General features: G+C 47.0%; 1 protein-coding gene across 1 annotated transcript; it reads right to left on the bottom strand.

The window, feature by feature from the left end:
- Window positions 1-5,516: 5,516 nt before the first annotated feature.
- SF3A1 (splicing factor 3a subunit 1) lies at window positions 5,517-25,273 on the bottom strand. The gene is made up of 16 exons (XM_060612718.3): window positions 25,101-25,273; window positions 22,356-22,477; window positions 17,921-18,128; window positions 16,536-16,793; window positions 13,948-14,022; window positions 12,862-13,012; window positions 12,313-12,506; window positions 11,308-11,425; window positions 10,827-11,012; window positions 10,065-10,186; window positions 9,716-9,961; window positions 8,955-9,162; window positions 8,289-8,443; window positions 6,973-7,074; window positions 6,788-6,859; window positions 5,517-6,002 (listed from the first exon to the last, which is right to left on the bottom strand). Exons 1-16 carry the CDS (start codon window positions 25,161-25,163, stop codon window positions 5,901-5,903), a joined length of 2,382 nt encoding a protein of 793 aa, XP_060468701.1. The 5' UTR covers window positions 25,164-25,273; the 3' UTR covers window positions 5,517-5,900.
- Between the last annotated feature and the right edge of the window lie 2 nt (window positions 25,274-25,275).

Here is a 25,275-nt window from a genome sequence, read left to right as displayed (position 1 = left end):
ACCAAATGCAATACTACATTTGTTTATCCATTTGCCAGTGATGGTCAGGTACAAGCTTTTGTATGGACATACATTTTTGTTTTTCTTGGGTAAATACCTAGGAGTGGGAATTGCTAGGTTATATGGTAACCTGTTAATCTTCTGAGGGAGGAACTGGCAAACTGTTCTCCAAATTGGTCACACCATCTCTTGGAACCTTCGTGCAATGAGGTAGATACAATTTTGTCCCATTTTTACAGTTAAAAAAAAAAAAAAAAACTGAGGTTCAGGGAAGTTAAATCAGCTCCCTAAAGTCCCAGCAATAGCTGTGGCAGAGGCAGGATTTGAAAATAGCTCTTACCAACAGTTTATGGGGAGGCATGGACCAATTGTATCTATATAGACTTAGCTCCCAGAAGCCTACTTCTCACCCCAGGATTGTCAACACTTAGAGTCGCTATAATAGCTCCTCAGTTAAGCCCAGTACTTTATAGTTTACAAGTTACAACCACGTTGTCATCTGATATTCCCCATAGATCTGTGAGGCAGACAGACCCAGAAAAAAGAAAGCACTGTGAGAGCCAGGCCTGAGCTGCAGAGCCTGGGGCAGGCTAAGGGGCCCATGGCATGGTCCCAAGAAGGGGGTCTTAAGACTTGAGTGATTTCACCGGGTGTTTCCTTGATGCCACATGGCCCAGACATTCTTGAAGACTTCACTGTGCAATCTTCACATTCCATAGGCTTCTGGTTTTCCATAAACAGGGCAACAGCAGACATGGGACTGGGCGCAGGCTATTTTGGTCTTAAACTCTCAAGTCTAGGAGGACATTCCTCCTCTCCAATGGCTCTAGACAGTTGTGGGCTCTTACTCCCAGCTCCTAGGAGGGGCAGAGTGGGCCTTACATGGGGATGTGGGCCTATCCCAGGGAAGGGAGAGAGGAGCCACACACGGAGAGCATATGTGAGACCTGAAGTTGGGCAAAGTATTGACAACCCTTTGACTTCATAATTCTGGTCTTAGGATGATCATATTCCAAATATGTTCAGCTCTGTAAGGGCATAGGCACAGTGATGTTTAGCTCAGAGGTATTTGCAGTGGGGTTGAGGGATATTAGAAGCAGCTGGGTGTCCATCTTTGGAAGAGTGTTTCTCAAGTTAAGGCCTTGAGGCCCCAGCTTTTCATTTTCTTACACAAGACCACCCAGAATTCAAATCTCAGCTGTCACTGTGTACCTTAGACAAACCACTTCTCTCTGAGCCCATTTCCTCATCTGCAAAGTGGAAATACTGGAAAATATACCTCCTTGGGGCAGTTGTTCTGAGACTTTGGTGTGATAATATGTGCTAAGCATCTGACACATGGAGGTACTCAGTAGATGGAAGCCAGGAGTGCTGATGTTTGTAGTTTGCAAAGCACTTTGCAAATCCATTATTGTCTTGAATATTTCCCACCACGGCCTGTGGCTGTAGCAGGGGTGTTTACCTAATCTAACCAATGGAACATGGCTTGGGAGACTTCATTTCATGGCTGTGCCCCTCAATAACTGGGCGTTTCTTATGCAAAATCACTTCACTTCTCAGAACCTCAGCTTCCTCTTCTGAAAAATGTCAATAATTACTTGGTGATGGGGCATCTGGCTGGCTCAGTCAGTAGAGCATGCAACTCTTCATCTCAGGGTCATGATTTCAAACTCCACATTGGATGTAGAGCTTACTTAAAAAAAAAAAAAAAAAAAAAAAAAGACATGGTAAACTCCATGAACTGTTTCTGAAGCCTCCAGCACATAGTAGAAACTCAATTGTTACATTTCTTTACTTCAAATTCCAGAACTCTTTATCTGATATTTAGTGAGCAAGAGAGATGAAGACCAGGAACAACAGTTTATATTGCAGTAGAGGAAGAACATGTGTGTGAAGAAAATAAAGCAGGGTAAGGTAGGAAGAATGCTAGGGGAAAGGGTGCTGGTGGGGGTGAGTAGATGGAAATAAGGAAGCTTCTCTGTGGGGATCTAGGAAAAGTGGGCAGGAAGCAGGGCAGCAAGTTGCAAAGCTCACGAAGGAGAAGCAGGCTCAGAGATTGGGGTGATCAGACTGAAGTAACAAAGCAAGAGTGAATGAATGAATGATCCACAGGAATGCCCTGCAGAGTCATGTGGCTCCCTGAAATACTAAGAGGCCTTTGGCAATGGCATGAGACATCCAGGTAGACTGGCAGCTGTAGGTGTTCTTTTGAGGATTAGATGCTTAGCCAGGGCTACAGGAATGTATGGATAACCTAGAGTCTCATCATCTACTGGGGTCATTCCTGCAAGTTTTGCTCTAGGAGCTTACACAGGCCCCAGGGAAGTCCCCTCTCCTGGATCCTGGAATGAGAAACTTGCATGAGCTTAGAAAATCTGGCAGCATTGGCCATGAGCCGATGTCCAGATGTCATAGCCTGGATTTGTAATGAGAATGGAGCTGAGGTTTAAAACGTAGACAGTTTTAAGCGCCCAGAAGCCAATGAAGAGTAGGCAAACTATAAAACTTCCTTATCCCTACACTGAGAATAACCGTTAAGATTCTTTTGGTCCAAGTGGCAGCGGTCCAAATGGGCTTACCCCCAAACTGCATTTAGTGGGTCCTATAACTTAAAAGAAATTCATAGGCAAATGAGCTTCAGGAGCAGTTTGATCCAGAAATTGACAAGGGAGAGCAGCCTCATTTTCCTCTTTTCCCTTTTCTTTTCGTCCTCCTTCCTGTGGTTACCTTCATCTGAAGCTAGAGCCCCTCATGGCAGCAGCTCCAGGCTCACATCCTTCCTCCACACATCAATACAACAGAATCTTCTGGTAGCTTCTGCTCAATAGTGAGGTGGAGGCATTCCTTCATGTATCATGTTCACACTAGGATACGCACCTAACCCTAATCTAATCACCATATCTCAGGGATAACACTGACTGGACTCAGTTAAAGGCAACAGTAGTACCTGCTCTGTAACGATACAAGGAATAGGAGTACTCCTGTCTTGCTTCATGGATTATATGGCTCAGGAGTTATCTATAATTATTCACTTACTTTTTAACAAATATAACAACATAGAATAGTTGAGAGCAAATTCCCAAACTAGAGTTAATAACGTTAATTTCAAGATGGTACATTTTAGGGGTGCCTGGATGGCTCAGTCAGTTGAATGTCCGACTTCAGCTCAGGTCATGATCTCATGGTTTGTGGGTTGAGCCCCACATCGGGCTCTGTGCTAACAGCTAGGAGCCTGGAGCCTGCTTCAGGTTCTGTGTTGCCCTCTCTGCCCCTCCCCTGCTTGCTGTCTTTCTCACTCTCAAAAATAAACATTAAAAAAAATTTTTTAACGGTACATTTTACTTGTATTAAAAAAAATAAACTAAAAATCTTATATACTAGTATGTGTACCCTTAAACACGTTGCTTAAGCCATATTGTATTTTGCCTTTAATTGTGAATTATTACATATGAGAACTGCTATCGAGTATGCCATATATTTCCATTTAAGTATATACCCTAATGTAACCTAATATAACCTTTATATATATTCCCTAATACAATATTTAATTAAAAAAAAATGAAACGGGTATAATCATAGGTGGCTTCCTCTGGGATACATGACAATTCAAGCAGCTGGTAGAGTTGAAAGTGAAATTCCTAATGTCTATAATTCCCAATGTCTTCTTTGCCTAAGTCTAAAATGACCACCACTCTGACAGCATTAAGTCCTGCCCATTTTCCCAGCAGTCCCACAACAGGAACATCTCTCCCCTCCCCTGGTGAGGCAATAGGACAGTGTGGTCTCCAGGAATGTAAGAGCTATTTTGGCCTTCCAGAGCCCTCACTGGCTACATGACCTTGGGTATCCACCTAATCTTAAAAATGGGGCAGATAATTCTCAGAGAATTGCAGCGAGATTCAGAAAAGCTGTGTGAGCAAGGCATTGCCTTCATGTTGCATACCCTAACCCAGAAGTACAGAGTGCTGTGCCCAAGGCCAATGATGGTCACAAGGCTACCCTGGTCAATGGCCCTTCTTCAACAGGAGTAAGCCAGGACAGATGTCCACTCAAGAGCTCTGGGAAATTGGGTTTGGGCCCCAGAGGGTGGCTCAAAGGACCCATTCACTCACATTCTACCCAAATACATTCCTAGCCTCCAGTCACAGCCTCCGTGATCCAGAGCCCTTGGGATCTGCCATCTGTGGGGGACAGTGCCCAACACCACACCCTACTCCCCATCCCCAGAGCCAATCCGTGGAAGAAAGGAGAGCTTGGAGCACAGGACTCCCCCAGGTCTCCTGACCCCCTTCCCAGATGGTGTTTAGTGTTTTTGGTGTTGGCTACAGAGAAGCAACCAGCAGTGCCTTCATTTTAGGCACCCAAACCACGGAACCCACTCTGCCCCTGGGGGGGAACTTCCAGTAAATGTCAAAAAAAGTGAGGAAGAACATCCCTCTGACCAAGTTAAAAATGTGAGGGATCCAGCAGTGTGTAATGGAGCCATGCAAGTGGCATGGCAGAAGGGCCATCTGTGCCCCAGGTCTAGAGTAAGAAGCTTTAGCTTGCAAGTGTGTATTAGGCACAAAGGGGTGTGTGCAGAGTAGAGCAGGGTGGTGACTAGAATACTGGTTCTATGACCTTGGGAATGGCCTCACCCCCTGAGCCTTGGAGAGGACCTCATGGAGCAGCTAGGAAGATCGAATGGAGGGACTGCAAAGAAAAGGCATCACAAACTCTCAAAAGATAAACACACGTGAAATCTTCAGAATAAAATGGGATTTACGTTTCAAACCAGGAAACAGTTTTCAACAGGCTCTCACCTTCCTTCCTCTAAACACCCACAGCGGCGCCTATGTCCCTGTGATAGCATAATTCCAAAAATAATAGCCGGCGTCTGGCTCTTACTAGGGAGCAAGGCCTGTGACAAGCATTTTGTACACATTCTTTTCATCTTCTTACTGTGTGGCTGTGGGCATATGATCCACCTTCTCTGCGCCTCAGTATAAAACAGGAATACTCAAGATTATGTAGGTTAAAACTGATGAAACACTTAAAACAATAAACAGTAAACTGGTTAAATTTTATAAAATCCTTGGAATGGTTCAAGGCTGTGGCACAATTTAGCATTTTGTAAATAAATAAGTTTAAAAAACGTCATGTCCCTGTGCTCACTCAGGGTAAGCCACCTGCCTCTAAGGTCATAGAGCCAATCAGGTGATGGGTGATTCCAGGTCTGCAGGAAACTATACTGCCCCCCTCCACCCCAAGTCTCATCTACATGTATCTCTCTGCTGCCCACTGGCCCAGGAAGTGCATCACACTTGTCCTTGTTCTTCTGTGGTCCTGGCATGTTAAAGGCATTTTGTAGCAATCTGTTAAATACTCAGGGTATGCCTTTGAAAGGTCCAAATGTTTTAAATGAGCCATAAAAAGAAATCTAAGACGGATTCATGAAAGACTTGGTGGCAACAAGAATTTAGTTAAAAGTCCAGCACTCCTCAGAGCAGAAGAGGAGCCAAGTCTCAGGACACTGATTTCACAAGAAGGACACAAGAGGTTTATTAGACAACCCATGGCAAAATACAAAATGATTAATAATGAGAACAACCATATTCTATCAGCCAAGTGCCACCTGGCACTATGATACTATCCCACAGGACATCTCTGGGTTCATATCTCCTAATATGCTACCTAAAGAAACGAATCCCCTCAAATCAAGACTCAAACACAAAGGGATTCCAGAGACCACTGGGAAGGAGAGTGGCTTAGAAAGCTCAGGACCATTTGAATTTCCAAACTTAGTAAGAAAGAAAGAAATGTGCAAGGCAGGGTCTCCTGGGTCTGGGGCAGAGGGTGGGGCAGTAGGGGATAGTAGAGGCAAAAACGGCAGTGGCTGAGATCTGACAGCAGGTTTCCCTCTACTTCTTCCTCCCGCCTCTCTCCTTGAGGGCCAGGTGGATGACAGCGCCATTGGCCATGTTGTAGTAAGCCAGCGAGTTGGAATCCTTGATGAAAATGCCCTGGAAAACAGATGGTGTGCTTTAGCACAGGGCAATCTGGCCTTGAACAGTATATAGCCTCACAACTCCCAACATCCATTCACTCTGAACTCAGAGAATACAGGGGCCTGAAAGAAGGTAGGACAATGGCGGGGGGGGTGGGGGGGTGGGAGGGTGAAAGGGTGGGACTGAAGGTCTCTGGTTCCCTCCCAGAATGCTCTGCTTTTCCCTCCTTCCTAGTAAGTCACACTCTTCCTCTTTGTCAACTCCTCAAGAAGTTGGCCCAGACCAACCCCCATGAAATTCTGACTCTCAAATCAGAAGATCTTTAGAGGTCAACTAGTCCAAGTCTCATTTGACAGAGCAGGAAACTGAGGCTCAGAGTAGGGATTTGTCAAAGTACTGAGACGGAGAATGAAGCATGCCAGGCGGACACCAGGTTGAGGTGGACTATGACCTCTGTGTCCCTGCACAAAGCCAGGCTACCCCAGACCACACTGGCTGGGATGGCTCTACCTCCCGTTCGTACCTCTACCTCTGGGCCAGAAACCGACCAAATGTCCACCCTAGTCATTAAGGCAAAAAGTTTTTTGGGCCTCACACAAGACTATACTGTGACCCCAGCAGAGTTTCATTCTGTCAGGCTAACCTGCCCTGGCACTCCTAGCCAGCATCATCACTTCTAGGATAGACTCACATGGCCACCCCACATGTCTCCCCACTCCTTTAGATTCCACAGGTCATTAAGCTTCTGCAATGGCAGAGCTGTTGAACCCAAGGGGCAGGAGCACTGATATGTGACCCACCTCATACTGCAGCTTCTGTTTCCCTGCGGGCATACCCGTGGCTTCGTGAATCTTCACCTTGATGACAGAGACCTGTGGGACAGAGAGAGGTCATTCACCTCTTTGCTAAGGTCAGCTAAAGAAAGCTGCCCCCTGAATCCTGGGATCCAGTGCACCTGATGCCAGTTAGCAACACCAACTCATACCTGATCTGTCAGCGGGAGGGTGAAGACCAGAACTTGTCCATTCAGTTTCCATTCAGTCTTATCCTGCATGTTGGGCACTTGGACTTTGATGGACACTGGACCCTGCAAAATAGGACATGGCCATTATGGCCAGGGAAACCTGAGCCCATCAGCAACTATGCTCTCCTATTCCTGGGCCAGTCTGAACAATGTCTCCTGTCCATGTGAACTCCTGGACTCTGCTCCAATTCACTATTAAGGCCATTAGTATGATGTCACAACTCATGCCCCCCCATTTTCAAGATTTGGGATTAAAGGTCTCTGGTTCCCCCCAGCATGCTCTGCTTTTCCTTCCTTCCTAGTAAGTCATATTCTTCCTCTTTGTCAACTCCCTAAGAAGTTGGCCCAGACCAACCCCATGAAATTCTTGACTCTCAAATCATAAGATCTTTAGAGATCAACTAATCCAAGTCTCATTTTACAGAGCAGGAAATATCTTCCCTTACCTTACCTTTACAGAGCAAAGAAATCTTTAAAACGATCTCTACCCTGCCTTTTGGTGAGTCTGGAACCGAAAAAGTAGTAAGAAAATGCCCTGCAAACCCCAGAAGCACCACAGAGAGAATATAAACTGCCAGGTCCGAGACCTAGGCTCCCAACTCAGTTTCCCTGCTAACTAGGTCTCTCTGAGCCTCAACGCCAAGTTTATAAAACAAGTGATCACAACGACTGCATGGTACTGTTATAAGCACTGAAGAAACAAGTGCCCATAAAACGTGTAGCTCTTCGCACTTCAGCTGGTACTCAGAAAATGGGAACTGCTATCAGAAAGAAAAAAAAAAAATCTGGTCAAATGCACTGGGGGAGTGCGGCTAAGACTGTTTCTGCCTCCTCACTAGAGGTGGACAGCTTCCTTAGGCACTGGAAGTGTCAAAGTTCTCCTTATTTCTAGCACCCCAACAGGATCCCCACAACAGGGAGAACTTCAAAGGACTGGAGCCACAGAAGAAGGTCGCAAAGAAATTAAGAACTACACCCGGGATTTCTTCCAGTACTCAAGGTCCCTTCACACTCAAGTCCTGCTGCCTACCAGCTAGTTTTCCTACTGGTCTCCATGATAGTTCACAACAGAGGGACTATTTGGTCCGGTCCTTCAACTGTTGACTATGCATCTACTGTGTACCCAGAAGCCCTTACAGGCTTCCAATAACTGACCCAGGCCCCAGAAGCCAAAACGGTGGGAGAAGAGGGTGCGCCAAGGGAGTGTGTAACTGGGGCAAGACTGGGTCCCCCCACTAGTCACTCCAGGCCACAGGTGGCACTCTGGTATCACATACCTTATTTCTGCGTAGGAATTCCTCCTCAGGCACAAGGCTGTCCTCTGTCTTCAGTTTCTTGGAGGCAGGCTCATCCTCCATGGGAGGTGGGGGGTGGACAGGGGGCATGGGGGCTGGAGCTGGGACAGGTGCCACAGGAGGAGCAGGCACAAATGCTGCCAAGACAGGAATAAGCAGCCGCATGAGTGGGAGGAAGGGCCCTGGGACTCAGGGATGGTGATAAATGAGGAAAGACTGCAAAGGTGTCCCACTTCTCACAGTCAGGGGTGTGAAGAGTCACTCCTGGCTCAGTCTGAGAGCCAGTAAGTTCCCTGGCAGGGAGACCTAAGAGACTGCCCACACTGGGCAACAGAAGCCTAGAAGAGGGGCAGGACTGATGAATGGAGTAGGTGCCAGCTGACAGCAAGTCTCACTAGGCCTCTGCACCTGTCTGGGGCCTGACCACTCTAGGTGCACAGACCCCAGCTCTGCCACATCAGCCTATCTCCCCTAGGACCACCAGTTCCCCAGCTCCTAGCTCAGGGATTGTTCTCATGGGGAAACCAAGGCTCTTCTCTGAGCTGGACGCCCAACGGGAAAAGCTGGGCACTACCATCAGCCACTGCTGATGTGCTTGGTCCATAGTCCTGACCCAATGGCTTGGAAAGCGACATGAGAGACACTGACCTGTTGGCACAATCATGGGGGGTGGGCGGGGTGCCATGATAGGAGGGGCTGAGGGAGGCATGGGCACCACATTGATCCTGGGTGCATGGATGATTGGCGGCATGGGGGCAATCACTGAGCCTGGGGGTAGTCGGACCACTGATGCCATCGGGGGGCGGGGCATGACAGGTACTGCAGACACAACCGTGGTACGAACAGGAGGTGGCATCTGTGGGGAAGAAGGGACACACAGATCACAGAAAACCAAAGGTGGACCTCAACGGCACATATGGCTGGTGATTAGCCACCAGCAACCTTTGAGGATGGGGACTGGAAAGCTCCGACTCAATCCCCTGGGACTGACAAACTGCAGCCCATGACTAAACTCTGACAGGAACTACGCCAAGAGAGGCCCAGGGTGACATTCTTTCCTCCTGAGACTCAACCAGCTGCTTGTGGCAGACACTGAAAAAGCCACTAAAGAGGGTGACCTCAACTTAGCTTCCTGGAGACAGGCCAACAGTCCTCGAAGACCTGTTAAGCCCTGCAGCCCTTCTCTGCCCCAAGCCTGCTTCTCACTTTTGCCTCCTGCTTCCCTTCCTGTTCCAATCCTCCCACACAGACTAGAGGTTCCCACTTACTATTAAAGAGTTCTTTGTCTCTCAACTTAACCCAAGCAGCCCTTGAGCCCCACTGCAAGGAAGCTGTCCTTCTCAGCCAATAGTGTCCAACCCCAAAAAGCAAACGTTAAAAGATTAGTCCCAAAGTGGCTACTGGCTTACTGCGGGTGGCCGAGGCACAGAGGTAATGGGAGGGGCAGAGCTAGGAATATTGGTGGCTGAAGACGGAGGTGGTGGCTGCTGAGGAAGTTCATTGGGTTTGCTGGGACCAATCTTCTCCTTGGTATCATCCTCTGGCACTAGGCCCTTGGCCTTGTGGATGGCCTCAATCTGCTCCTGAAGGGTGATATTGGCCTGGGCAGCCTGCTGGGTCCGCGCCATGCTGCCTGAGTGACCGTCCCAGGTCACCTACAAAGGAAAGCAAAGCCGCAGCTTGTCAGGGCTTCTGAAACTGAGCCCAAGTATAGGAGTGTGAGGGTGGGGAAAGTACTAGGATCCATAAGAATGTCACCTTTTCCTCTGGCTTCTGGATCTCCTCCTCACCAATCTTCTTACCAATGGCTGTTTCCTCTACACCGAAGATGTCAGTACGCCGCTCAGCCAACTGTTTCAAGCTGCTTTCGATATCCAGACCTGGATAGTCACAAAATGGACGCAGGGAGCAGAAAGGAAACTAAAACCAGGTGTCCTTCCAACATACCAGCAACTCTCATGGTGCAGGGTAGAGGCTGGTCCCATGGAGCAGGCCTGAATCTGGGTCCCAACACAGCAGGCCTATCCTCTAAGCCTGGGGAAGGCTGCCCAACCAGCAAAAAGCCCGTACACTAGAGGCTATCCAATTGCTTAACTTACGAAAAGCAACTGGGAGGACAGGGTCACAAAAGCGACAAGTAGCAGTCAGGACTAAAAGCTTAGTCTCCTGCTTCCGGGACAGTTTTCTCCCTATTGTGTCTCATTTCAAATTGCTCAAGGTGCTCCAGCCACCAGAGCCCTCATTCTAAGACAACTCCAAGACGAGCACCCTTCCAACTCTGGGATGTCTGGGATGTCATCCATGTCAGGTGTCTGCCTCTGGAGGAGTCTTACGAAGAGTCCTTCTGGAAAACGGGCAGTTCTTCTGTAGCATCACAGACTATACCTATCCTCCAAAGTTTTTGTTGACCTCAATTCTTGCTTTTCGTTTCTTTAAAGTCTAGACGTGCCCATGGGTCAAAGGGAGTCAGGGCTGAGTCAGAGAAGGGGTGTGGACTGGGTGGGAGAACCCCCACCTCACCTGGTGCATACACCTCATCATCGCTCTGCTTCTCACGGATGGAACGGTCTCGCTGCTCCAGCCAGCGGGGATCGAGAAGCCCGATGCGCATGTGTTCCTGCATTTTGCTGGCAGGGATCTTCTCCCCCGTGATGGGAGACACGAGATATTCATCTGGTGCAGGGGCTGGAGGCAGGGGCTTGGAAGCTAAAAAAAAAACCCAAAAAACAGAGATGCTTGAATGAGAATACTGGGAAGCAACAGACGTTAAGAAATTATTGTTTTATTCACGTGTTACTCATCCAAGACCCATCCATTTAGTGCCATGCTGTACCTAGCACTGTGCAAGGCACCTGGGCACCAAAGAGGACTAAGCTCTGTTCCCTATCACCAGGCCTGCAAAGGAAAGACTATCAATGCCTTCGCGACCAGCAACCTCGAGCCCTCTTAGAAACAGAAGGTCTGAGGAATATGTGAAGGCAGGAAAGCAGGCAGGCCCTACCTTTAGGGTCATAATCCTTCCGAACAATGACTTGGTCTGGAGTCGGGGGCAGAGGAGGAGGCATGGGTGTCTCTGGCGGTGGGGGCACTTTCTGCCCTTCTTCTTCATCATCTGAACCCTGAAAAGCAAAGCAATGGCAGGACTTAGAGAAGGGCCGACAGGCCATCCCCCTGCAGCTGAGCCCTGGCGGCTCTCAGAGTGGCAAGGAACCTAGGTCCCTGCCAGCCAGCGTCCATGTGCTAAGCCTCTGGGGGCAGCCGAGGCCAGCCGGCAGCCAGCCAAGCTGCTTCCTCACAACATGAATGAGAGTGCTGGGGGCTGTGGTGCTAACACTCCGCCCAGGCATTTCCAGCAGCTGGCACCAGGCAGTCCCAGGAGGCCAAGGGCACTTAAACATGCTGGGGAGGGGTGCGGGGGGGCAAGCTGGCACTCAATGGTAGCTGCTCATGGAGCAATGCTGGGAGGGAGAGAAAAAGTCAATTCCCACAGACACAGGAGCCTTTCTTCTCACACACAAATTCTTTCCAAGGGGAGGAGGCAGCTTGGCTCTAGAGGCTCTATGCCTGCTCAGAGGGCCTGCCTCGGAGGGGGTAGAGGCGGTCGAAGGGAAGCAACAGGCTACACTTAGAAAAGGTCTGGGAACTGCTGATCATTTGGGCCCAAGCTCAAATGTATCAAAGCATGTGGTGCAAAGTGTTCCTTAACTGAGAGCTGGCACAGGAGCAGTGGGGAGCAGGGCCTCTGGGCAAAGGGGGAAGGTCACAGAACAGAGCCAGCACAGCTTTCAGATCCTTGCCTGTGAATGAATCTTTGTTGCCTGAGCTGGAAAGAGGTTCTATGCTGCCTGAGTTTGGGCAGCTGCTCAACCAGGATGCCTTATTCAGGACCTGTGCCTCCTTCCAAGGTTCACAAGGGAGGTGGATCTCTGACTCTGGTGGAGAGCACCCCCATCTCCTTAAGCTCCAGAAGGAAAGGCCAGCCCCACAGGCCCTCCCAGAAGCACACCTCATCCATGTCTTGCACTTGGGTGTCCTGGTCCAACTGGGAAGGAGGCTCCTCTGTTTTTTCTTGTTTCTCATCCTCCTCATCAGACTCGACCTCCATCTCAACCTCTTCACTTTCCCCAAACTTCTCATAGCGCTCCTGAATAAGGATTCGGGCCCCCAGCTCCTCCGGGGTGGTAGGGGGAGGGAAGTTTCCTGGCAGAAAGCAATCCAAAGTCAAAGGGAGACCTCCACAGACGCTCCTTATCAAAGGCCCATCCGTCTGCCCTTCCTGCACTGTGAGCTCTCCAAGGGCCAAGGCTGTCTGACTTCTCTTCCAGCTCCAGACACCCACCCAAGGTCTGGCACTAAGTTTGCTCAATTGGGTTTAAGTGGGGGCAATGTGGTAAATCTAAAGTCTTCTGAGAACAGAGATGAAACATACTGATAAAACCCTCGGGGGCACTGTGCTGCTCCCTGGGAAGAGGTGTGTATCTGAAATATCCCAGGATGGTTCTAAGCTCCTGGCTCCCCATCTGGAGTCACACACCTCCCTTCCTCACAGACCTACCTTGCTCATTGGGTTGGAAGTCTACTGTTTCTACCACAACAAAATCATGCCAGTCGATCTGTGCATACGCCACCCGCTCCTTCTCCTTTTCCTCTTCTTCCTTCTTCCTCTCTCGCTCCTGGAACTTGGCCCACTCCACCCGGTAACACACCTGAAGAAACAGAAAACAGCATGATGCTATGCTGAATCAGGGTCAGCTCCTGATGGAGCAGCCACCTTCAATACCTTTACCAAAGCCAGCATCTCCCTTGGAAGAGGAGACTGTTCTGCCTACAAGAGGAAATTCCTGGTATGTGCATCTGGTCTCAGTCAGGCCCAAAGCTTGGACAGAATAAAAATTCTAAATGTCGGGGCACCTGGGTGGCTCAGTCGGTTAAGCGTCCGACTTCGGCTCAGGTCATGATCTCACAGTTTGTGAGGTCGAGCCCCATGTCAGGCTCTGTGCGGACAGCTCAGAGCCTGGAGCCTGCTTCGGATTCTGTGTCTCCCTCTCTCTCTCTGCCTCTCCCCGACTTGTGCTTTGTCTCTCAAAAATAAATAAAATGTAAAAAAAAAAAAAAAAAATCTAAATGTCACAGAAACCTTGTGTCTGGGCCCCAAGGGCAGCCATTTGTTATAACCTCAGAGTTTTCTGCTTGATTTGGCAAGAGGCTCTGTGCTCACAGAACATCAAACTCCGTCCCAGGAAGTCTGTGTGACAACCAAGTACCCACAAAAGCAGCAGCAATCTGAGAGTCTGAGAACAAAACCTTCATGCAGCTACCCAAAACAGGCAGCACCAATATGCCTTCTCTCCTTGACTCTTGAGAACTTGGGGCCTCAAAAGGCATCTGTCACCAGAAAACCTGCTCAGGAGTTGGCTTCTAGTGAGGGCAAAGAAGAGGAAGATCCAGTAAAGCTGAGAGAAAAACAGAAAGTTAGCAAGCAGACAATCTAGGTTTCTTTGGCTTTTTGTGGCCACAAGGCCTTTCTTCTCATCACTCCTGTGCCTGGAACACAGCAAGGTACCACCTCAGAGCCTATTTCCAAACATGAAACAACCCAAAGTAACTTGCACCATCAGTAACTGGTTATAATTCAGTTTACCTGGTCCAAAACTTCTCGGGGATTCTCAGCCTCTTTCTTGAGCTTTGTAAATAACCCTTTAGGTGGAATCAAGATCTGAAACACAAAAGAGTTAAAGCAACTGTCAGTGCACAACACAGGACAAAGAGGTTGCCTTCTGGAGCCTGTGGAAAGGCATAAGAAAAGTGAGAGCATAGGGTTCCAGGTCCCAATCCCAGCTCCGCTTGGCTATGCAACAACTTTGGGCAAGTTACTTAACCTCTGTAACTTGGCTTCCTTCTACAAATGGTGACACCAACACTTAAAGTCAGCACAGTCAACATTAAAAGGTTGCTGCAAGAATCAGCAGGAAAATACACAAATGCACTGCCTATATCACCCAGTGTACAGTCAGCATGTGCTGGCTGCTCTCAGGGCACAGAAATGTTCCTACCTTTTTGCACATGCTCCCCTGATGACCCTACCCAAGACTGCCACCCACAGGCCCTATCTCCTAGATCTCTGTCCCTTTCTATTTCTCCACAGGATTTATTACCAGCTAACATCCACTGACATTGCACTTGCCTGTTGCCCCCTCACTAGACCAGAAACTCCATAGACAGAAATTTCTCTGTTTTCTGTTCACTATTGTTAATTCCAGCATTTGAAATGAATTCTGACAATGAACATATGTTTGACAACAAATGATGGCTTTGGTCAAAACAGCCAGTCATTCTACCTGCCCCAATATTTTTTTTTTTTTAATTTTTTAAAAATATTTATTTTTGAGAGGGAGACAGAGAACGTGAGCAGGGGAGGGGCAGAGAAAGAGGGAGACACAGAATCTGAAGCAGGCTCCAAGTCGTCAGCAAGAAGCCCAATGCAGGGCTTGAATTCACAAACCGCAAGATCACGACCTGAGCCGAAGTCGGATGCTTAACCACCTGAGCCACCCGGGCACCCCTCTCCCCCCACAAATAGTATTTATTGTTACTGGTAAACTGGCTCAGCCCACCCCTCCCCCGCCCCCATCCTCTCTATACTTCTATCCCAGGAATAAATCTGCTCCTGGAATCTCCCATGGCTAAAGACAGACACTAGTGCCCTCAGGTTAGAGTACTAAATGTCTATACCAAGTTCTGAGGGAGAAGAAACAGGAAAGTAACAGAGTAAAAAGGTATCTGGGGACCTTTAACCCTGGAAGTAGTCCACTAGGGAAAATTAACACAGGGCTCACTTAAAATTGATACTGTGTAATTACACTAACCCTTTGGCCTTCAAATGATTGTTATTTTAGCTACTCTACCATTTTTGGATTTGATCATTTTCTAAACACATACATCTTTGTAATTCTTTCTAGTTACATACTCAGATCAAAATTAGAGGAAATCATTATGAGTCCTTTTAAGTCAGATCTTTAATGTACTGTTTCTAAATAACAAGAAAAGATGTACAAATTCATGCCACCAATCAGGAAGACAACCTCCACTACACGTATAACAAGAAAAACAAGCCACTGGCAAATCTGTTATCAGTGTTCTTTGCAATAAATTAATGATCTTTTTTTTAATTTATTTTGAGAGAGAGAGAGAGAGAGAGAGAGAGAGAGAGAGAGAGAGAAAGAAAGAGAGAGAGAAAATGGGGAAGGGAATCCCAAGCAGGCTCCACAGTGTAGAGCCTGATGTGGGCTCAAACTCACAACTCTTATGTGAGATCATAACCTGAGCTGAAGTCACACATTTAACCGACTGAGCTGCCCAGGGACCCCAGATCCAATTATTTTTCAATACCAATACTGACTTGTCCAGATTCTTGATTACAACAATGTAGTATAATAATTAAGATATTTTTAGCAGGATAATTAAGATCCAGGTCTTAGGGTCTGGAGCAAAAATGCCAGAGGTCATGTCCCAGCTCAGCAAGCCCTGGCTGTGTAACTCTATCCAAATTAACTTTGCTGTACCCATTTCCTCTTCTATAAAATAAGGAGACCAGTGGCTACCTTAGAGTTTATTAGGAATTAAATGAAAACATGCTACATATACAAGTATCCCATCAATACTGGCTATGCTTACGATGAATTGTTTCTCAATACCTAAACTATATTCTAATTCAAGGTACTTTTTAGAGTGAAAAACAACATAGGTGTTAAGAGTCAGTGCAGCCACTTACTAGCTGAGACCATGAGTAAGTGACTTCAACTCTCTGAGCCTGTTTCTACTTCTGAAAAAGGGGAGAGGGGAACACATCCTAGGTTCTTGTGAAGATTAAACTGGGCAAAAAGGAGGCAATTATTAACGGCTTGCTTCTTCTCAGGTACTGTGCAAGGCAACTGAAGATTTAAATGTACTTAAGAGCAGCTAGTACCACTTGGCCTTGTCACATAGTAGGCACTAACCTAATGACAGTTATCAATCACACGTTTCACTTCTCTTTAAAACCAGCAATCTGTTACATTTAAAAAGAAAAACTCAATAGAAATCAAGACTTTACACTGAACTGGAATTTTTACATCTGCCCAGGGACCCACAGTGGAGTACTGTCCTTGTAGACATGAATAGATTCAGTGCTTCTGCAAGATGCCTTCCTTCCCTAGGCCCAGCACCCCGGCCCCTGCCCTGCCCAGGCACCTTGGTGTACTGCTCCACCAGCTTCGTGAAGTAGTTGAAAAGGCTGTGCTGAGGGCGGAGGAAGTCAAACTGGTAGTTGCGCTGTTCTTTCTGCATCAGCTGGGTCAGAAACTGGCGGCCATTCCTGGCCACAAACTGAGCCGTCAGCTTCACCACATCCAGGTCGAAGGCTGAGATGGAGGGGGGGTCTGCGATGAACTCAAACTCAGGAGGGGGCTCTTTGGGCACGATGGTCTCTTGGATTACCTGGGCTTGGACCTACGATGCAGATAGAGGGAATGTGAGGCTCGAGGTGGGTGGGAAGACACCTCTGGTAGGATGGCATGGACCTCTACGCTTCTGTTAACCATGTGCACATCACTGGCCCATGGTGTGAGAGGATACTAACTCACAAGAGCACCAATTAGTTGGCCAACTGTGGCCTCAACTCCCTGCATGGCTTTGAGCAAGAACCATGCCCCTCTGTATTTCTGCTGTTGCCCTGAAATTGAGGGCCAAAACTTGGTGGCAGAAGATTCTACAGGAACATGCCATATTAAATCCCATCCGAGGGATATGGAGGCCACAGTAAGCCCTACATGTGTGCAGAGGACCCACTGGAGAGGACTCCACGGTTGTTACCTCATCTGGCTTTCACACAAACCACGAGGTGGACAGAGCAGGTACTGTGAATCCTTTTTACAGATGAGGAAACTCAGGTAGCCTGAGGCCCTAGGAGTAGTAAATTGTAATGCAAGGTAACAGAATCTACTTGAACCTTTATTTCCCACTGTAAAACAAGAGGTAGCCTTTGCCACCATGGTTCAGGAAAACAGCAAAGAGAAAGGACCAGTCTAGGTCTATACAGGAGGCAAATTGTGCCAGCCCTTCTTGTCCACACCGACAACCCTTAATCGTCCCTATTTGTGGACCTAGTGAGGATTAGGGTATTAGGGCAGGCCAGATGGAGGGGCCCTGGGAAGGTGAGATGGAAGGGAGGGATGGCTCAAGAAGGGGATCACAAGCCACTGTCCTCACTCCACAGTCAAGGCAAAGAGCAGGGGCCAAGAGTTTGAACTCTGGACTCCTGACTGTGGCCTGGGTAAACTGTATTTCCCCAAGCCTTAGGTTCCTCAGCTGTAAAATGGTCACTTTGCTGTCTTCCTTAAGCAGCTGCTGTGAGGTGACAAGGAGACTCCTAAAGCACTGAGCAAAGAGCTGGACAAGCAGTGCTCAGAAAATGCCAACTGTCAGCAGTACTTTGCTATCTGAGCCTCAGTAGATAAAAACCTCGTGTCTCTCCCTGGCTGGTAGAGAGGTTTGGAGAGCAGAGTTCATTATCCTCCCCTCTCTGTCCAGGCTTCCCTCTTAGCCCTGGGGATATGAAGGGAGGGGTGAGCTCCAACCTTCTGGGGCAGCTGCTGCTGGGTGGCCTGCTGCTGCTGCTGCATGACCTTGGGGATGGCAGCCGAGGGCTCCTGAGCCTTCCCCTCCTTGAACTCGCTGACCTTGTGGCGGTAGTAGGCATGGTAAGGGTCATTGGGGTTCAAGAAGTTAAACTTGGGATTGTTGATCTCATTCTGTCGTATCCTAGCTTCAAATTCAGGTCCATTTCTACAAGGAAGGAAAGATAATTAACACTACAACCCTTACAGTTGCCTAGACTCAGAACATTACCCATTCAAGCCCCCTTCTTGTCACCACTCATCAAACTAGCCCATCCCTAAGCACTGTAGAGGTCCTCCTGAAACTCTTGGTGTCACCAGCCAGAGTTGTCTACCTCCTTCAAGCCTGGGCCAGAACGCCTCTACCACAGGGTGTCCCAGACCTCTGTCATTCCTGCAGCCCTTCTGCTAGTCTTGCCATTCCCAAAATTATCTAAGCTACTGTGTTCTTTTAATGAAGTTTATTCATTTTAAGAATTACTTAAAAAGGAAAGCATATACTACTACTTCAAGTAAAAATCAGTATGGCTTTACTAACAAAAGGAAGCATAAAATTAAACATAATGAAAACAAAGTAGTATCGTAATGATAGACTAAACTAGACTAGACTTTAATAGTCTAGTTCAAGGTTTCCTGAGACTGAGGCCAGATCTTAGTTAAAAAGAGAGAGAACAAAAAAAAAAAAAAAAAAAAGAAAGAAAGAGGGCTGGAGTACTGTTAAAAATACACTAGCACCAAACTAACACTTTGTCCTTTGGGTAACCACAAGGATTGAAAAAAACATCAAAACATAGACCATTTGATGTAATGCTTTGTCCAAGTACTACCTTGTCCAAACTAGTACCTTGTCCAAGTACTACCAAATCACCCCATTTACTACTAAGTGAGGCCCACATTGGAAAAACTGCTCCCCAAGGACGTGATCTGTGCTGCTGTGTAAGGCACATTCAGATAACAAGGGGAGCGGTAAGAATAGAAGGGAGGTCTCTACCTCTCTTGGTAGCTGAGACAGTTTTCCACATAAACCCCAGGTCCCCAGTTTGCATTCCTTTAAAACTTCAGGATTAAAAAAAAAAAAAATCCCTGTCGTGAAATTTAGGAAACCCTTATTTTTAGAGAGCCCAATGGCAATACTTCAAGGTGTGAGACATATACACCATCTGTGTCAGTCAGAAAGCACGTTAACCCTAAAGACATAAGATATGGACAATATTCATATTTTGGGTTCACTAACGATTCTTCAAGTTATCAACCCTCCCTGCTCTTTTTTTTTTTAATTTCCTAGATTACCAGTTTATTAAAAAAAAAAAAAGATATTTTAAAGGGTAAAAATGAACAGCCAGATAAAAAGACACACAGGGATAGGTCTGGTAGCATCCTGAGCACAGGAGATTCTGTCCCTGTAGAGTGTGGGGTGCACCACCCTGCCAGCACCCCCTCAGATGTGTTCTTACTTACCGACGTGGAAGCTCTCTGAATCCCATCAGTTAGGGTTTTTTATGGAGACTTAATTACATAGGCATGATTGATTAAATCACTGGCCACTGGTGAGTGAACTCAATCTCCGGCCCCTCTACCCTCCCCACCCCCAAAGTTGGGAACCCAACCTTCTCTTTGACTCAATTTCCCATGTGTAAGATGCAACTAATACTACCTTCTCTCTCTACCCTGGTGAACTGAGAAGATCAAATCAGCTAAGGAGATGCCAAAGTCTTTCTGAATCATAGGGTGGCCTGAAATCCAAAGGCTGTCACTCCTATGAAACTTAGAAAGGGCTGTTCCACAAACATTAGAGATGATCTGGGTATTAGATGTCTGTGGGGCTTCCCTCACTACTCCAGACACAGCCCAACACTCAGAAGATGCTCCAAAATCATCAAGGGATGGTTCTAGGGGCTGCTGGTAGCAGGTCGCTCCCTTTCTTCAGACTTTGACACCCTGGCCCTATTAGTTGAAGAGAGGGCAGGAGACAGGGTACATAAAGGCAATGCTGTGCCCCAGATTAGCAACCATAACAAACTGCCATGGCGGTGGTAAACACCCAGGCTAGCTACTTTGCAAGCTCTGGCCACACCCTGTAGCATGAATAACACCATGAGGTCTCAATTTGACAGTGCATTAGTCCAACTGGAACGTCCTACTTGGGGAAGAAGCATCTTCCCCTCTCTTATAATGCAAACCATATACGAAGAGGAAGGTAAGTGCACACTTAGATATTGCTAAACTAGACAATCATACCCAGCAAATGCCCAGGGCAGACAAAGGGCTGCTAAGAAAAGGGGGCTCTGGTTGCTTCTTCTATCACTGCCTCCTAAGCCATAACCTTACCACATCTGGGAATAATCTGAAAGAAAAAAAGAAGGCAAGAATGTTTGTTCCAAGAGATTCTGTTCTTTTAAATTAACTTAATGTTAATTTTAGAATTAAGTTCTCTAACACAAGGAATAGATTTCAGCAGAAAAAGACATGATTCTGAGTCAACCCAGCTGGTGGGACTTTTTAAGGGTAATTTCCACTTCAGTTTCTTGACAGGAAAATTCAGGAAAGACCAAACCAAGAGAGAAAAAACTTCTTTCGGAAAAACATACTCAGTGATTTTTACTGTATGCTCCATCAATCAATATATGTGACCCAACAGAAGTGAAGTAGAGGGTCCTGCATGCTTCCTTTATCCCCGAGTGGGATGGTGCTGGTCTGTTCCTTCATTGCAATGTACATGAAAGCAAGTCCAGATTTTAAAAATGCCTACAAAGCAATCACCTTAGCCAAAAATAAATCTAGAAATATGGAAGCATACATTTTTATTTTTAAGAAAACTTGGAAACTCTTACTTCTGTGGCAGCAGAGGCTGGCACAAAATTATTGGAAAGCTACTTGGCAAAATGTTTAAGAAAATCTTTAAAAACCCTCTTTCAGCCAGTTATGTGCCACACAGAATTCTCTTCTAAGGAAACAATCTAGAAGGGAAAGAAAATGCTCAGATTTCCCCACAGCTTCATTTGCCAAATTGAAATGTTGGAAACAACCATGAAGGAAAATATAGAGGAGACAGCCAAGTCCAGGAAGGAACATCACCTCAGCATGGTGTATCAAGGACGGCGCAGCATCAGGGGACCACGGAGCTACATGGGAAAAGGCTTATAACACAACACAAAAGGGAAAAGCAGGATGTGAAAGTATCTACTAGTATTAAAGGATCTAAAAAAGGATGCCAAGGCCCAGAAGGAAACAGGAAAGTGAAAACAGCTGGTAGAAACTATTCTGGTAGTGAGACTGTGGTGATTCTTCCTCTAACACCCTATTTATTCTGTTTTTAAGTTATCAGGGGGAAGAGAGAAGTATGAGCGTTGCTATGAGATACTAAACATTTATCATAAACACAACACTTACTGCCCTAAATCTGACTGTTCAATCAAGCACAGAACAGATCTAACGCAATACCCAAGTTAATCAAAGCCTTTGAAATGTAGTAATATGAATCTGCATGGAGCCTGACAAGTGAAAGACATCAAGCAGAATAACTTCTACCTTTCATTATATTAGGAGGTTGGGAAAGGAAGGAGTCCTGTATTACATGATGTACTGTGATGGGGATGCTGCCTTGGGGTCAAGGAATGGCCCTTTGGAGTATATGCCCTGACTGAAGGCAGGAGTCTATTCTAGGCCAGCTACTTCTTCCATGCAATGAGCTGTCTGGTCGCCCACAGAAGCCAGAAATCTAGATTTATTGTGCAATCTCCACATTTTTCAACAGTGGCAACTAATTCTAGTTTAAAAAAAATATACTGTGAAGAAAAACAAGAGCTCTGTAGGTTGCATGAGGCCTGCTGGCTGCCAAAGAGTATTTTAAACTAGGGGATGTGTTGACCTTTGGAGCCAAGTGGCCATCAAGAAGATTCCATCTGAGGAAGTGGCAGCGTATATAAGATGCGGAAGAGTGAGAGGAACTCAGACTGACTTCCATGCCATCCATGAAGACTGCTGACACGTGCAGCTCAGTCCCACTCCTCCTCTCCTGCCTTACAACAACTCTGAGGTGGTATTTTATTCCATTTTACAGATGGGTCAGTTGAAGCTCTGAGCACAGTTCTTACATAATGAGAACAATTAACTCCTTTCTTCGTCTTCCTCAGGTCAGCAGCTCAGACTATCATACTATCATACAGCAGTACAGACACACATACTATCCATGACAAAGCAGCTTTCCAGGCATTTCCTCAGGCCCATTTTGGAAGCACAGGTTCCTGGTGACTCTGGGACTGGGTGTGATTCACATTCTGCCCCTACCATGCTGTGCTGTAGACACCAATCTTGCCCACTGCCTACCTCACCGCCAGCTGGTGGTGTCAGATGAGCTAACAGGCCTAGGCTGACAACGCAGAAGCAGCTACATTACCTGGCCACAAAGCTGGCAGTCTTGTCAACGATATTCCTGACCTCTGGAGGAGGATAAATAATTCCCACCACTGGTTTGGAGGGAGTAGAATCCTCCTTTGAAGAAGCTTCTTCTTCTGTAGGCTGTGAAAACAAGAAAAGGAAAATGATGTCTTAAAGTTCCTGATTTGGGACTGGTTCCCCACTGTCAAACTCCTCTAAGATATTATTGAGAATGTAGACTCTCTTCCGTGGACATTCCTCTAGTTAGGACCCTCTGTTCCAGAAAAGTGGTTATCTTAACTGCACTATACTTGAGTGGGACTCTCCTGGGGAAACCAGTGAAAAAAGCAGCCTCCTTGGCTCCCTCACAGGCAAGTGGTCTCAGTGACACTGGGAATCTACATTTTTACCAAGTGCCCCGGTGATTAAGATGGGGGATGGGGGTGAGAATCTGACCACATTCTAAGAAACCATCTCCCAGAATTCGGAAGGCCATGTCTGCACCTAGGGATGTGCCTGGCATGGAATATTTAATGATTGTTTGCTGAATAAAGAAACAGGAAACTCTTTGCTGACAACTCCCTATGCCCCTTTCTTCTGCATCTATTCCAGTCTTAACCACCACTCAATGCACAAATGTTCTGTGAAACCCCACTGGAATACCCAACATCAACTGTCCCATAAACTCCAATATTCTTTCTTTACCAGCTTCTTCTCCTTAGTAAACAAAGGGTCCATCTCTCGTCTTACAAAAAAATAGCAGCACCCCTGCCCTCACATTCTTTTCTGCTGTTGTCCTCTCCCCCTCTTCCTCTGGTAAATATCCTGAGTTCTCTGTCTTGCCATTCCTACCTCCTCACCTCCCATCCATTTCAAGTGCCAAAGTAAAAAATGCCAAATACAGCAGCCATCTGATCATGTGACCAGTGTCCATGCCTTCACAAAACTCTCTACTCCTCAACTCCCAGGTCACATTGTCACCTGTCTTTCCTTCTTGCTCACCATTCCATCCAAGTTTCCTTCCTAGCTCCTGTTTCATCTTCTGCCCTAGGGCTCCCCCAAATTCTATTCTCCAAGGTATTCACACTGTACTCAGGCACTCACAACCATGTCCTCTACTTCCCCTACCACCTCTAGGTTGAACAATCCAGCCCAAACTGATGTCCCAGATCACTCTTATGTGCCAGAGAACTCTAGATCCAGCTGACTCCCGGGCACTTTCATCTCTAACCACTTTCCTTATGAATGGTCAACCATGCACTCAGTCATTCAGGCCAGAAACATGGGCCTCCTCTCCCTTCCTCAGCCTCCACATTCGATGATAACATTTACCAAGCACGTAGTGGGTTCCATATACTTTTCTAAAAACTTTAAATAGATTAACTCTTATAAGAGCCTTATGACGTGAATACTCCATTTACAGATGACAAAATTGAGGAATGTAACGCTTAACTGGACCAAAGAGCAGAACCAGGATTCCAACACATCACTTTAGCTGCAGAGTATGCACCACCAGCCATTTTGTGACTTGAGCTTGCCCATCCCGTCTGTCTCACCCCCCTGCCACTATCTAAGCCAGGCCCTCAGCATCTTTTGTATAACTGTGCTCCTAGCATTTCTCATCACAACCTGCCTACCTGAATTTCTGAAACACAAACGTCATTATCCAGCTTAAAACTCTTCCCTTTCTCCCCACTGTGTACTAGAAAAAGTTCAAATCCCCCCAAATACATCTTTTGCCACCCCTTTCCAACCCTACGCTTCAATCACACTTTTTAATTTACTCTTGATCTGAGACACCACCTGATGCCTACCCTGGTGTTTTTGCAATTATCTGGTATTACCTTGTTTACTTTTCCCCAAATGACTGGGAAAATACCAGGGATACTGACATACTTAAATATTTGTGCTAAGGGTATGGACCTCTTCTCTCACGTACTCTGCTGTATACTGAACCCAAAGCAGTAATCAGCACACCTGTATGTACTCAATAAAGGTTTGCTGAATGAATAAAGGATGCTATTTCCCCTTTCCAATCACCTATCTGACAAACCAATTCATCTTTCTAAAAACAATTTACTTAGCATTCATGTGGGCTTCACCTACAGGGCATATCACACCACACTGCAATGATTTACACACCTCTTTCCCTCTCGGTTGACTTAAGAGCTGGCTGGTATCAATTATGGTGATTAAAGCAATAAACATTTGTTGAGAATTCACTTATATCTGTCTCCCCACTAGAACCGTGAACTTCATAAACTAGCTGTGCTCCATTCATTCTGGTTCAGTCGGAGCCTCACACGGTGGTTGGCTTAAGGGTACGCAAAGAGTAGATACTGAGAACTACCACAAATGTACCCTACAGGCTGGGAAATTAGGGATTACTGGGCAAAAGCCAGAGGGCAGGGTGAGGAGAGGCAGTACCACAGAAAACCTGCAAGTGAGCTGGATGGGTGTTTCTCAACCTTTAACCAATCACCTTGAGATCTTGCCAAAATGCATTAGTATTTAGTTCTGGCATTTCTAATGAACTCCCAGGTGATGCTGATGCTGCTGGTCCGCGAACCACACTTTGAAAGACCGCTTGTTTCGCTACCCGAAGGCAGCGTAGGGCGGGAAGCGCGCTGCCTCCTGGGACTTGCAGTCCCTCCCAGCCCTCGTAAGCGGCCGCTTCTTCCTCTACACGAGTGAAGAGCGCCCGCGCCGGAGAGGGCCCAGGCCGAGGCTTAGGCTGCCGATTAAGGTGCGGGGGTCGTGGTACCTGTTTGGGCTCGGTGGCCGCCGGCGGCGGCGGGGGCACCGCCTGCACGGGTCCGGCCGGCATGACTGCGACGCTCAGGGCTGCCAGTCCGCCTTGCTGAAGGTGAGCGGTGCTGCGTCAAAGCAGCTCCCCGCACGGACGATACGACAAGCTCGCAAGATGGCGGCGGCCGAGA

The sequence above is a fragment of the Panthera onca genome, chromosome D3, assembly GCF_046562875.1.
Source record: "Panthera onca isolate mPanOnc1 chromosome D3, mPanOnc1 haplotype 2, whole genome shotgun sequence".
Classification (NCBI taxonomy): Eukaryota; Metazoa; Chordata; class Mammalia; order Carnivora; family Felidae; genus Panthera; species Panthera onca.
This window is presented reverse-complemented; position numbering and strand designations above follow the sequence as displayed.

What these genes read in the sequence shown, in the direction of transcription:
- SF3A1 (XM_060612718.3), bottom strand. Translation starts at nt 25,163, where the DNA reads ATGCCGGCCGGACCCGTGCAGGCGGTGCCCCCGCCGCCGCCGGCGGCC. An exon ending in ACTGCCAGCTTTGTGGCCAG is followed by an intron (nt 18,129 to 22,355) that starts GTAATGTAGCTG and finishes CCTTCCTTGTAG; the next exon opens with AAATGGACCTGAATTTGAAG. An exon ending in TGATGAGGTGTATGCACCAG is followed by an intron (nt 10,187 to 10,826) that starts GTGAGGTGGGGG and finishes GTGACTATCCAG; the next exon opens with GTCTGGATATCGAAAGCAGC.